General features: G+C 36.7%; 1 protein-coding gene across 4 annotated transcripts in view; it reads right to left on the reverse strand.

Moving 5' to 3' along the window:
* LRRIQ1 (leucine rich repeats and IQ motif containing 1) overlaps window positions 1–6541 on the reverse strand; it is a 105425-nt gene extending 98884 nt beyond the window's left edge. For all 4 annotated transcript variants that reach the window (XM_042017633.1, XM_042017634.1, XM_042017636.1 and 1 more), the window contains exons 1-6: window positions 6359–6541; window positions 5443–5593; window positions 4144–4258; window positions 3136–3206; window positions 1836–1938; window positions 1221–1426 (exon numbers count right to left, since the gene is read on the reverse strand). In XM_042017633.1, coding sequence (XP_041873567.1) covers window positions 1221–1426; window positions 1836–1938; window positions 3136–3206; window positions 4144–4258; window positions 5443–5571 — 624 coding nt within the window. In that variant the 5' untranslated portion in view covers window positions 5572–5593; window positions 6359–6541. The remainder of the gene's footprint in view (window positions 1–1220; window positions 1427–1835; window positions 1939–3135; window positions 3207–4143; window positions 4259–5442; window positions 5594–6358) is intronic.
* Window positions 6542–13787: the final 7246 nt, after the last annotated feature.

Genomic DNA, 13787 nt, shown 5'->3' on the forward strand with positions numbered 1-13787 from the left:
CATATCAGCAAAATCAAATATGGAGGATACGAAAGAAGTAGTATAACAAATTATCACTTTCAGCTTGGAGCACAAAGTCTCCCCAGTGTCTAAGCACTGTTTTTCATGGGCATCCAGAGGCATGATGTTCAGACAACAGGAGACGAGGTATCTAGATCATTCTGCAATGGGGGAAGTTAGATTATATTTCTCACCTCAAAAAAAAGTGCTCCTGCAACAGCAGTATCAAAGTGCCTAAATGTGGCCATGCCCCTCTTTCTCTAGAGAAACATCCTACATGCAAAAATGACTTGTGACAGCAAAGAGCCAAGAAGGCCTATCAGTTCTGTGACTTTTTGAAAAGAGAGCTATAGCAGACAGTGAACTGGCCTTCAGAGATCAAAGGTCTTTTCATTTACTAAGCCCTTCCTTAGTATTGGTGACTTGAATTATCTTGCTGGTGCCAAGGTGCCCACTTCTCCAGAAAGCCACAAATTAGTTAACTGAAAATGTAGCGTTAATGCACCTCTCAAAACACACTTATTTAGGCTAAATAATAAAATTCTGTGGCCTCACAAGTATAATATCTGACAGTTACATTTCTTCATGTTCTTGTACTCTTTAATCCTTCATTATGCACCACACACTACAGCAAAACATGACTAGATAGTCTGAGAGTGCAACCAGTCAATGTGTTGAGTCATGATCTGTTGTGGCAGAACTCAGTAGATGAAGCCTCAGTAAGTTTCCCAGATAAAAATAAGGAAAGGAAAATTGTAATTTTTACCTAGATGAAGAACAGCGCCAACATTGCTGAACTGAATGATTTTGGTTCTGATTAACTCCATTAAGATTTTAACATTAAAATGTGAAATTGGGGTGGGAAGTCCAAACTAGCTAAGTATTTTCTATGGGGCACAGTGACCATTTTTCATTTGTGATTAATTTCAGCACAACTCTCATTTCTGGTACTTTGGCTGTTTTCATAATAAAAAAACCAAAAAGGCAAAGCTTAAAGAAAAATTTAACATTTCACATAGCAAATTCATTCACTATTGATTGAAGCAGTAAATACATAAAAACCAACAGATTATACTTAAATATGTTTTACAACTCACTGGTAACACAAGTAGACAGGGTTTAGGACACTCATACAGTTTGAGATAGTAGTCTCTTTCACATTAGAGCTTGAATTCAGACAGTCTAGATGGGAACAGATTGGCTTCAATATCATTCATTACCTTATGAAAAAGATCTAACTTTATTCTTTCAGCCTCAAATTGCTCCAGATGCTGCACACTTCTTGCATGTTCCTCTTCATTCTGTTTTTCCCGTGATTCTCCCTCAGGTTTCCGCTTTTTCTTCTTCTCATCTTCACGCTCAAGTGCTGGTCTACACTTTTCTTCTACTTCACGACGGGCAAGGCTTATGCTCATTTCAAGACCAGCTAGTAATCAACCAAGCAAACATTTTATTTAATTTCCTAATAAGCACTGGGGAACATTAAACAGCCTTAAGGTATTCGACAAGAGAAGGATCCTACGATGATATATCCAGCAATATAGATCCCCAAGGAAATCAAAACTACAGCACAAGTCCTTTCCATCAGAGATGTCTTACTATGATTCTGCACACTTACTGACTCTGCAACTACTACGCTTATCCTAACAATGTATATTGCAGGATTACAGAGGATGTCTGCTGTGGCTGTAACTGGGGCTTTTAGCACTGAAATGCTCCAGCACAACTCATCCAAAGGTCATGACAAAGAAACATTTTCAGCCAATATGACTACCAAAAAAAAAAAAAAAAAGTTAAAAGATCAACTCAACCAAATGAATAATGTGCTTACTTACCTGTAAGAAAGTGGTCATCAGTGACCACTTCATCACTGATGGACTGACTATAACCAGGTGTTTCAGCAATCTGCAAGTCTTCATTTTCAACTTCAAGAATTACCTAACATAGTTTAAAATTGTTATTAAAAAACAAGAAACAAAATTTAAAAGCAGAACATTATAAAAATCTTCCAGAACAAGGATAAGCTTTTTATCATATGACAAGTACAACAATATGAAACTTACTACTGACTGGAATCCTTACACATTGAATAATGCAAACATATCGGTCAAAATATTGTTTTCCAGAGTAACAAATACTGCAGTATTTCTCAAAATACATAATATTTCGGTGTGGTTTTAAAATATACTTAATATTTTGACTTGGAAAAATGAATGTTTTGCATTTGAGATTTATTTTACTTTCTGCGAAACCAAGCACTATACGCATTAATATTGTTATGCACACTGGGGAAGAACTAGTTACAGAGTAAATTTTTAAGAAGTCAATTCCAAAATAATACTATGGGCACAAGGATTGCTATATTTATTTCATTGTTCTTTACTGGCAAGTAATCTATTCCTGCTCATTTATCATCTGTTCATCACATGCTTTGGGCATGTATTAATATTTGTAATGCAGCTGAAGTCACACGAAGTAATTGTGCTGTTTTAAACAATGGTCTTCTGAGAACAAAAAATCATGTTTGCAAGAGTGCTCACTAATAAAAGCCAGGCAACAAATTAAAAGTGATTAAATTCAGTTCTATGTTTTTCTAAGAACTTCAGAGACCTATTCAGTCAAATCCTATGAAAATATATAGGCACTCATGTTCATAACTCTTTATTTGTCTTTGAAAGGTACACAGATTACTATGTTTATATTTTCTATAAAATAATGAAATATATTAGGAGCATGATTAATAGTAGCACATCTTCCTGATCATCATAAAAAAATAAGATTAGAGAAGCTCAAAAGTGTTATCATAACATTAAGATAATATTATTCAAATAATCAGCAATAAAGGATTATTCAGTTTTGTTTAATTTTGTTGATTTTTGTGCTCAATATCTCAAGTACTGATACTCAGAATTTATTTCAAATTTGAAATCTTATAGACATGGTATATTACAGTTGATGTCCTAATTCTAAAGAATTGTATATAGAAACTCATCTTAATACTTTAGGGATGGTCTGACAGAAAGAAAACTGAAAACATTTATAGGTCTCCTTAGGAGGCCACCAAAGCAAGTGTAAATTATCTAGATTATTTAATAGAATTTTGTCCCCTATAAATATTGTATAAATAAAAAATACTTTTTCATTAAATTGTTCTGGATCTTCATTTGATTCAGAAGAATGGCAAGAAACAACTTCATAAATGTCACCTAAGGAAAAAATAAACATAACATTTAGTTCACAGAGAGAAAATCCCTTACCAGTGCTCAGTTTTGGTCTAGACTGGTTATCTACTCAATTTTTTTAGACTAAAATAAAGGAGTTTTTTCCTTTCTTTCTCCCCCAGTTTTACTTAAATATGTAGGGGAATCACTTATCTACATTAAAAGCAGAAAATACGTGTAACAGAAACACACACAATGATACTGTAAGAATACAGTAATAGCAAATATGAAAGAGAATTCCACATCATAGAACACAGCAGAACATCTTCTGTGCAGAAAAATTGTATCAGATAGGTCAAAAATCAAGAATTAACTATAAAAACAATGAAAAAGAGTAAGATTGCGTTACAAAAAAAGAATAAAAAGGGATGTTCCTCAGATATCAAAATACTCAACTTCTTTTCACTAAGACCATTGCACTAATGGAACAGACAGTGCCAGTCTTTGGTATACAAACTATGAGCTTGGCTTCAGTCGTACAGCTGACAGAAGCATTTTTTTTTTGCCAATTAAAGGTCATTTCATTCAATGCTAGCTTGGGCCTCTCTCAAGACAGACTTTAAACATATCCTATGGGAGTCAATTGCATCTGAACTCTGCATTTCAGCTCCTACTGACTTCATTTTAGATTTTCATGAAGAGTCTGGCTTGGGTCCTGTCTCAGAGAGTGATCTCAGAACTTGCCTTCTTTAGCATTAGGTGAGTTTGTAGAAAAGTTTAATTTCTGCTCAGATGCTAATTCTAGAAGATAGTATTGCATGGTTTCATTCCTAGAGATTTTCAGCATGCATTCAGAAGCTGATGGAATAGGTTTCACTGCTTGCTTTACTTAAAAGTCTGCATTGTTTTACTAATGCTTGTTAGTCTAACTTCCACTGGTAATATGAGGTGTACAAACATTTTAACCGTGATTGCTGCTTACTTGTTGTACTTTGCTCATCTTCTAAGTCTTGCAGTATAAGCCTTTCAGCATCTTGATTGCTGCTCTTGATAAAGTTTAAATAGGAGAGAACTGATTCTGGTAAGTCACCTGAAATCTAGAAAAACACAGCCTTTGACATATATTCTACATTTTCATCTCACAGGCTTGAAAAGAGGTAAATACTTGACATATAAGACTAAAGACTCGTTTTGGCCTCACCTGTAAAGCATTGATGGAGATTCAGTTGCAATTTCCACCAAAATTTTTCCAAATTCCTACACTCTTCTCATTGTCTTACCACCCGCTGAACAATTAATAATTCTAATTTTAATTACATTCTAATCAAATTTTAGAAATGTATCTTGCACTATCTCCAGAAACACATTTCAATAAATTATTGTGTTTATAACTGTGTTGGACCAAGAAATTAAAGAAGGATAAGACAAAAATTAGAAAATACCTGTGATGCACAGCACCTTTTTCTTTAAAATGTTTAGACTCCTTACAAAATAAATCAATTTTAAATTTACTAATGTTTAAAGTATGCATGTAGAACCAATGCTTCAATTTTCTTTATTACATATAAACTTTCTATTCAAAAGACTGTCTTTAACGTCAAGATTTTGGGAAAACGATCTGCCTTCTCTCAGATATGCAAATTGTGGTAGACATTGCTGACCTTCAGGATGTGAGTGCATACACACTTATCAGTGATGCCTTTGTCTATGTCATATCAAACATGACTTATGGTCACACATGATCAGTATTATCTACCCTAATGTCCTACAAACCAATCCTTTTCCTATGAGTCTGAAAGATTAAAATGGCAGAAAAGGACCCAAATAACTGATTTTATTTTGGAGGAAAACTGCTCCCCAAAATAAGAAGTCATCCAAGAAAGAGGACTAGAAGCACCTATTTATCTGGAAATCTTATAAGGAATCTTACAAGTCAGTCTCTTGTAAGATTTAAATACAGATTTCAGTGAAGAATCATCGGCTTATTCATCCAGATTTAATCTACCTCATCAAATCTTCTAGCTTCAGAGGATTCTAAAACAAAATCTCCAGGTTCTCAAACAAAATCTCAATCTTCTCAAGCAGCATGCTGATAGTCATCCTCTCTTACTGTCTTTCATCACTGAAGGTTACATTTTTCATGAAGCAACTGCCAAGACTACTTCTCAGAAGTAGTCAGGTTAGGTATGTCGGGAAAACGTTCACTCATCAAATGGGCTTTCCAATGCCCACACTACTTTCAAGGAGAAACAGAAGCACTTTTAGCTCACTGAATACTTACTGTCTCACTGTCACTCAAGGGTTCATCTGATACCTCTGTGTCAGGATCATCTGTTTCAAATGAAGAAACACTGATTCTGCCTAATTCGATTTCTATTTCTTTTTCAATTCCTTCAATATCTTCTGACATTCTACTTCCCACAGTGTCTTATCTGTTTTGAAAGACACACAAAAAACCAAAAACCTTTCAACACAGCATGAACCAAAATAAAAAGAGTCCTCATTAACTTAAGTTCATTCAGATGTATTTATTGAACAGTTGGCTTAAAACATGAAAATCTCATTCCGTACCAACGAGCAAAAAATAAGAAAAACATTACTTTGTGATAAGAGAATCCCCCTCAGGATATCCCTTAGAGTTTTGCAAATGTTACCAAATTTCAATATTTAAAACCTCCACCTGCCCTATACTCCCTCACAAGGAACTTTTTTCCAGCCGTAATAGCTACAAAGGGGAAAAAAAACCCCAAAACTTTGAACAATAAATAGATATTAACAATTACAAAGTAAGACTAAAAATACGGAAAGCACTCGATGAAGTTTTAATGATACAGAGAAAGCAGTGAGAAATGGTGTAACCCAGAGCAGCAAAAAACTTGTCAGCGCCTTCCCCCCCTCCTTTCTCAACCCGTTGCCCCCTCCAATGACGGGAATGGGAGGCAGCGAGCAGCTCCTCGCCGGCTCCTGCAGAACAGACCGGGCACACTGAGCGCATCTCTGCCGGGAAGGCGAGCAGCAGATCCCGGGTGAGAAGAAACTACATCTCCCGAAAGGCTCCGCGGCTGGAGGCAGCCCCGCCCACCGCCGCTTCCGGACAGGCCTGCGGCGCCGCGCCTTTGCATGCTGGGAGCTGTAGTCCACCGCTCAGAGTACCCGCAGTCCTTCGGTCCCCCCGTCTACTTCATGTACCCACTCACCGCTCGTTCAGTCAAGCTCCTCACCGAAGCTCCCGCCTTTCTGGCCGCCTCTGGACACCGGCCGCCCCTCCGCCCTGAAATTCCGCATCCGCCAACAGCGAACGGTCGGGAGGTCCGTGGGGAGGACGGGAGCTCCTCACCGCGCTGCAACACCGGGAGCGTCACCACGGCAACGGCAAACAGAGGCTCGGACGGACAGCGGGAGGAGCCAAACTTCGCTAGCAGCTGCCGTTTCGCGTTCCTCGGGCGTTAGGCGCCGCCTTCCAGCGTGAGACGGAGGGCATCGCAGCACCTTTTTTCGAGGTTCTGTTTGGGCTCTTTTTTAAATTGGGGCTTTGTGGTTTGGGGCTTTTTCAGGGTTTTTTGAAGGTATTTTTATTTTGGTTTGGGACTCTTTTTTGGTTTTGTTTTTGGTTTGTGTTTGGGGTTTTTCTTAAGTCATAAACTGGAATTTAGTGTTCACAATAAATTGCAAGAACCTTCAACATCATCTCTTCCCAACGCCTTGCCAAGGGCAAGGACACCTTCTACTAGACCGGGTTGCTCAGAGCCTCGTCCAACCTGGCCTTGAACACTTTCAAGGATGGGGCACCCACAGCTTCTCTGGGCAACCTGTTTTCAAACCCCACCACCCTTTCTGGTGTAAAGAATTTCCCCATAGCATCTAATCTAAATCTCCCATCTTCTAGTTTAAAACCTGTCCCCCTTGTCCTATCACTATCTGTCTGTGTAAAAGCTCCTCGCTGCTTGTTAAAAGCTGGAGAAAATGTCCAGTTGGAGAATTAGAGACGCAATAGAATTCTGACAAGGAAAAGTGATACAGATCAAGCAGGGTGCAGATAATATCATTTTAGTGTGTTTATAGGGAACACATCTAACCCTGAATCTGATGAGGAATACCAAGACACAAAAAGAGGTATAACAAAAAATAAAAGCTATAAGTTAAAGTCCGATTTTACATAGAAAAAGTGCATTTCAGGAGCAATGGGAAGGATCTGCCAAGAATGGTAGGGGTTTTCCCATCTACTGTCCTTAGAGTAGGCTGAGTACCTTTCTGAAAGATTCAGGGATGTTAAGCAAAAAATATTTGCTTTAAGGCCAACTGCTTACAGTTTTCTCACCAGTGTCATGGATAAGCAAGATATTTAAATATTAAAAAAATGGAAACTCATCCATTTGAAATCCACACTTTTATGTAATCATATCACTGGTGAACTTTTCAATTTGATCAAGTCTTTATTCATGGATTGAATGTGCACTTAAAGCTTGTTTTTTAGGAGAGTTACACTGTGCTCGTACTGGATAAAGACCATGTCTTGTGTTTAGAAAAACAATATGCAATAAAAAGAGACATTTCATAGAAACCACAAGATAAAATTCCTTTCACAAAATGAAGAATTTTCAAATTCCTACTCACTCAACCCTAAGGCTAAAGATAGCTCTAACCCTTACTCTAACCCTGACCCTAAACCTGATGCTAAACCCCATCCCTAAATACCCCATCCATATGGGTGGTCAAGTTTAGAAAGAAGTAGGAGCAGCAATGCTGAGGCCCTGCTGGGATGGTCTTGCCATTCCTGTTCCAGCCCTAGTGTCCCTAGAGCTGTAGGCTCTTTGACTCATTCAACCCTAATGCTAACCCTAACCCTGACCCTAATGACAGCTTGGCACTGTGCAGAGGTCCTCATCACATAGGTTGCACAGATTGAAAGGTGTGGATTGGGCACTTGTGGCGCCCTGCCCTGATGCCCTTGCAATGCACTTTGGAGTGCCAGTGTCCCTGAAGCTGTAGGTTCTGCAGCTCTCAGAACCCTAACACGAACCCTAAGGATACCTTGTCTTTGCTGCTCAGTTCCCATCACCAGGTTAGGTACTGATTCAAAAAGTGTAGAGTGAGCCATCTTGGAACTGTGCTGTGATGAAAATTCTTCATTCACAAATTTGGAAATGAAGGGAAAACAATTGCATGGGTTGGAATCGCAGGAGGTGCATTAAAATGAGCTGAAACTTCCGGAAACCTGTTGCCTGTATCCAGGAAGTCAGGGCTGATCAACACAAGAAAACTTCTTTATTCTAAGGATGTGGTTATGTTGGACTTCAGGAAGAAATGTATCATTGTTTGACTGTTCTCCTTAAGGTAGGATGGAAATATTCAACACTGGTAAAGGTTTTCTTGTGTAGCAACAATGCAACATAAAATGTAAGTAAATTTACAAGGATAATAATAATTTTTAGGTAAATAATTTAACATGAACTGAATTATTATTAAAATTCCTCAGAATAAATCTTTGAAACCACACAGTTGTTACAATAGAACTATTGCAGATTCCAGTTTTCAGGTTGAATATATAATTGTTCAGGTTTTTTTTCTAAAAAAAATGCATCACACCACTGTTTTGATACATTCTATTTTGAAAACAAAACAAAAAAAAGTTCAGTTACTCTTAAAAGTAGGGAAGCTTCTTCAGGGAAATTGAAAACCCTGTTGACTCATACAGTCTATAATTTTACAAGGTGTGGTTTTGACCCCATTTTTGACTCTACTCCAGCGCAGAGCGAGTTTGAGAAGCTTACTAAAGCTTTCTTCATGCTGAAATTCAGCAACAGAAGTTTTCTATTCCAGGCATTGAGGATCTTGACAGGGCAAGCTAAGCTTGTGTTTGCTGAATATTTTCTTCTAAAAAAATCAAATTTGATATGTATGTAATATATGTTTTTTATGTAAAATAAGTTGTTAATGCAAGATTTTGACTGCAGAAGCTTCACATTTGTTATCTCTTCGTTTCAGCTGGTATCTTTAATTTTTAGTAAGTGCACTGAAGAATAGAAGAACAAGAGTATGCCAGGCTATGTAAATCTTGCCATATAAATCTTCCAAAATACATGCTGCTTCCAAAGGTCTTTAGTAGTTTGAAAGAAAAAAAACCAAACCAAACCAAAAATACGCGTGTACAGTGTAACAAAGACAATACACCATCTTGATGCTTCTGCTGCTGCTATTACTTTTTGTTCAATCTATCAGGTGACTGTTAACATTTTTAAACTATTATCTGGAGAAAGGATGTTCATTGTAGTTTATAAGATTAGTTATATTTGTTTCATAATGAACTGAATATATGATTATACTTTCAGCTGTGATTCAAAACTGAAAACAAAAGAATGAAAATAGATAAAAAAGTAACAGAGAAGTGCTATTTAAATATTGTCAATGGAATTTTCTTGGCAAGAAATCTGTTTTCTTTCCCTTATTTAGCAGCTTCAAATTATTTTTTTAGATGTTCTTAATTAAAAAACAATCCTTCCCCTTTCCCCTCACCCCCTGCCCTCCCCTCTGTCAGACTCTAGGTCTCATGCTTTCGATATATGGCTTGTGGCTTTTATTTGACAGAAACAATTTCTTCAGTGTTTTTTCTGAGTATAAATAGAATTTTTGTTTTGTTTTAAATGATTGCAGAATAAAAATGCCCCATCCTTGGAAGTGTTCAAATCCAGGCTGGACGGGGCTTTGAGCAACCTGGTCTAGTGGCAGGTGATCTTGCCCATGGTAGGGATGTTGGAAGTAGATGATCTCTAACGTCCCTTTCAACACAAACCATTTTAGGGTTGTATGGTTCTAGGAAATTGACAGAAGCAGTAACAGATTTTCACTAGGTGGCACTATTGGATTGAACTGCGTGGTTGTGAGGTTTTTTTTCCGCTTGAGTATGTTTTCTATCACTAGGTGGTATGATTATCAAAATAGGAGAAAACATATTACTACTTTATCTACAATTTAGATATTATTATAATTTATGCAATTGATTTATTTCTTTCTCTTGGTGTACAGCTTATAGATGAATCACTGAAAAATAAATCAGCTCTATTCATCTTTTCTTTATAAAATTTACCAGACTGCATTTGACCTGCATTTGAAGAGATGATAAATCCTTTATGTGAGTATTTGGGTGGAATGAATAAGTGTGGGCCTTTCCATATGGATATTCCTTTTCCCCAAAGCATCTATATTTTTCTTTTTTTTTTTCTTTTTTTTTTTTTTTCACAAAAGAGTAAGTTTTGGGTCACATAACAACAGATGTGCTCTTAAAGAGCAGACTGCCTTGGCTGTGTTAAAACGTGTCACTTCCAAACTAATGGCATAGGAATGATCCAATGCAGTAATTATGGGAGAAAACATTTGGACTGGAAGTAACGAAAACCTGCTACTTTCCATGTCTATGCACAAATGGTTGAAATGCAAAGGAGAAAGTGGCCAGTTGCAAAGAGGGAGGGCAACACTGAATCTTTAATTTATTGAGAAATATACATATATCTCCCCATAGGATTTGCACATGTGTTAATAATTCTTGGCAAACAGAAAAAAAATCTGTAAACTGAAACTGTAATTGTTCACTGATTTCATTGTGAGTGGTTCACATGGTTCAATTGAGAATCTTCTGTTTACGTCTCATGCGTTATTACCATTGTCTAAATTTATGAAAATATATCTTTTTCTTTCTATGAATATAGATATAAGTAATAATAATACCCTTTTATCATTCTATTATTTCCATCCTCTCAGTAATGGCATTGCAAAGATATAATTGTTTTTCTGGAATAAGATGTGGAAGTGGAAGTCTCATGAAAATAAAGGGAAAATAAGTAACAGCACAAATTCACTGTGTTACAGTTTCTTCAGTCAAGAACTAGCCAGTGACATATCTTTCTTGTATAATACTTGGCATTGGATCTGTTATTACTTTTACATCAGCCATGGGAGTCCTTGGAACTGTTGTGGAAATAAAATGTCTGCTAGTTACAGTAGGTGGAAATCAGCCTCCAGCATTCTTGAAAAAGAAAGGGAATTTTGTGTGCATGAAAAATGTGACCCTGTCTTGATGTGATTTTTACATACAAATGTGTCGATAGAAAGACAAATTTAGATAAAGTCCTGGTTCAAATGAAATCTCAACACAAGCGAAGATCTTTCCATATCACTGCATGGAAGTTTTCAATGACAAAATCCTTGCAGTTTTATGCAGAAAAGATTTTAACCACTGTAATTATTAACATAAATGTTTTTAAATACTTAGTATGTGTTGAAGAAATAAAGAAAAGCCTGGTCCAGATATTGCAACTTGAAGGCATGGGTAGCTACAGTATGGCTGCAATATTGAAATATCAACGTATGATTAAAAAGTGGTTACATATGTAGACTAGACTGAAGACTGTATTTATACACAATTCCTGCTTTTTAACAGAAGGAAACCTTAATTTCTGAAAAATTGCACTGTAACTATATATTCTTATTAGCGTCTTGATACCTTTTTTCCTCCATCTTTTGTTTATTGTCATCCTTTCTGAGAGATCTGTGTTAGACTGTGTGAAGGCTGAAGCAGAGAACTGTGCTACTAATTCATTTGTTAAGCACTACAAGTGCAAATTTGCACAGCGAAGAGGGGAGCCCAGGTGCTATAACCAAGAACCTTCTTTCTTCTTCCTTCCTGCTACTAACTAGGCATGTAGTGTTTGCCTCACAGTTTGTTAGGTGATGAAAGAGAATGAAGTGTCTCATTTCCAACTTCCATAGAATCATCTAGTAGCACAGTATCTAGATACTGGGGGGAATATTTGTTTTCACTGGAAATAAGCAAAATCAACTATCCTTTTATTTTGAGTTGTATAGCTTAAATGAGTTCTTAAATAGGCATGGGACGTCATTCAAACAGGAAATAAAGAGATAAGAATTTTCTTCAGTGAGGTACAGCCACCTAAAAAGAGCTTTTGCTCTTCACTTCCAAGAAAGTTATGGTTATGTCTTCAAGCCCAACACAGTGAGTTGTGCTTTGGTTGAAGTCTGCTTCTTAGACTATGGTGTCACTTTCTGCAGGTTTCCAGGAAAAGAAATTTTTATTTTTGTTGAAATCACTCTAAGTAATAGTCCTGAAGGATTACACCTGCTTCTGGAGTTTTTTATTGTATTGTTCACTTATTCAAAATAATGTTTATACATAGCTTGGCTTTGGGGATTTTTTCAGTGTATGAGTTTTCAAATCCTGGCGTTTCTAACGCAGATGGCAATATTGGTGCTGATAATAATGAAAAAAAAGAAGAGGTATGTAAATAAATTATGTGAAACTGCTGATAACTTCAAAGTTTTTCTTGCAATTAATTAAAAAATGTATAATAGTCAGTTCTCACTGTAAGCTGTATTACCATTTGATTGAAGTTGACTATTCTACATGATGACCAGGAATAGTAGAACATGTGAAAAACTTAATTGGAGGAATTCTGCATGGTTCAATAAAGTAAATGGGAGTGCATGGAAATATATTTCCAATTTCTCCCCTGCAAAAAATCATGCCTTTCCTATTCAGGAATGTGGACTCAGCAGTGTTAGGGACAGCTTTATTCCTTATTGAGCAATTTCCCAGGACGTCCCTCTTTCCTGGGTATCTGCAGGGGTGGGAGGAAGCACTAGATGCTAAGCTGTGTCTGTTAGCAGGTGACAGCAGTAGTCCCCTGTGATAGCAGGACTCATTGGTGTCATGGCATGCAAAGTAGACCAATGAATTACTAACTTTATTGTCTGAACCTCTATTTTAGGTACAAGCAGAGATCTAATCTAAGGAACATGTAGCTTCAACTTGAAAAACAGCGAGCCAGAATTAATACCAACATAGCTGTTTTCTCTGGTAAATGTTCCACTTCAAAGTAATCTATTTTTCTACATACAGCAACTGCAATAGCTTGAGCAGTTCTCACAATGTTATGTGGAAGGTAATCTGTACTGCATCAATACCAGTCTGGTCATTTCTCTCTTCAATAATTTAAAAATCTATGGTTTAAGAAAACCTTCAATTACAGTGTTCTCATAAGGTTCATACAGTCCTCTGAAGCCTGCTGCTATTCAGGCAGACTACAGCACAAATAAATTACTTTTAGTCCTTCAAAGAGCATCTGTATCATCAAATTTCTTCATTAAATGTTGATTTATAATGATGGAATCATCCCTGGTTTATATGATGGTTTTACATTTTGAAAGATTTAACCTGTCAGGAATAATTCATTCTGGCATTTGTGCAAGAAAAATTGATTGAAAATTCAAAGGTAAATTTATTTTTTATCAACTGTAATTGCACTTGATCTCAACCTTAATCAAGTGCTGCTGAAGTATAATAAATGATGGTTACATCATCATTCACCATAAAAGCTTTTGAGTTTTGTTTTTAGGATGGCTGTAGCAAGGGAAATGAGTTGGAGAAGCTTAATTTTTGTATTGCTTTGTGATGGAACCTTTCAGTGGCTTAGGATTTCTCCTCTGCATACCTTCCCTGCTACACTCTCTCTAATCAGACTCTTTATGATCAGCTTGTCCACTTCATTTACTGTTGAAGATGTATTTTAACAGTCTCAGCAAAGATGCCTAATCTAGGGCCAATATGAGTGGTTA

This window comes from Corvus kubaryi, unplaced genomic scaffold (genome assembly GCF_017639235.1).
Source record: "Corvus kubaryi isolate FWS band 111438036 unplaced genomic scaffold, C.kubaryi_AGA036_p1.0 137, whole genome shotgun sequence".
NCBI lineage: Eukaryota > Metazoa > Chordata > Aves > Passeriformes > Corvidae > Corvus > Corvus kubaryi.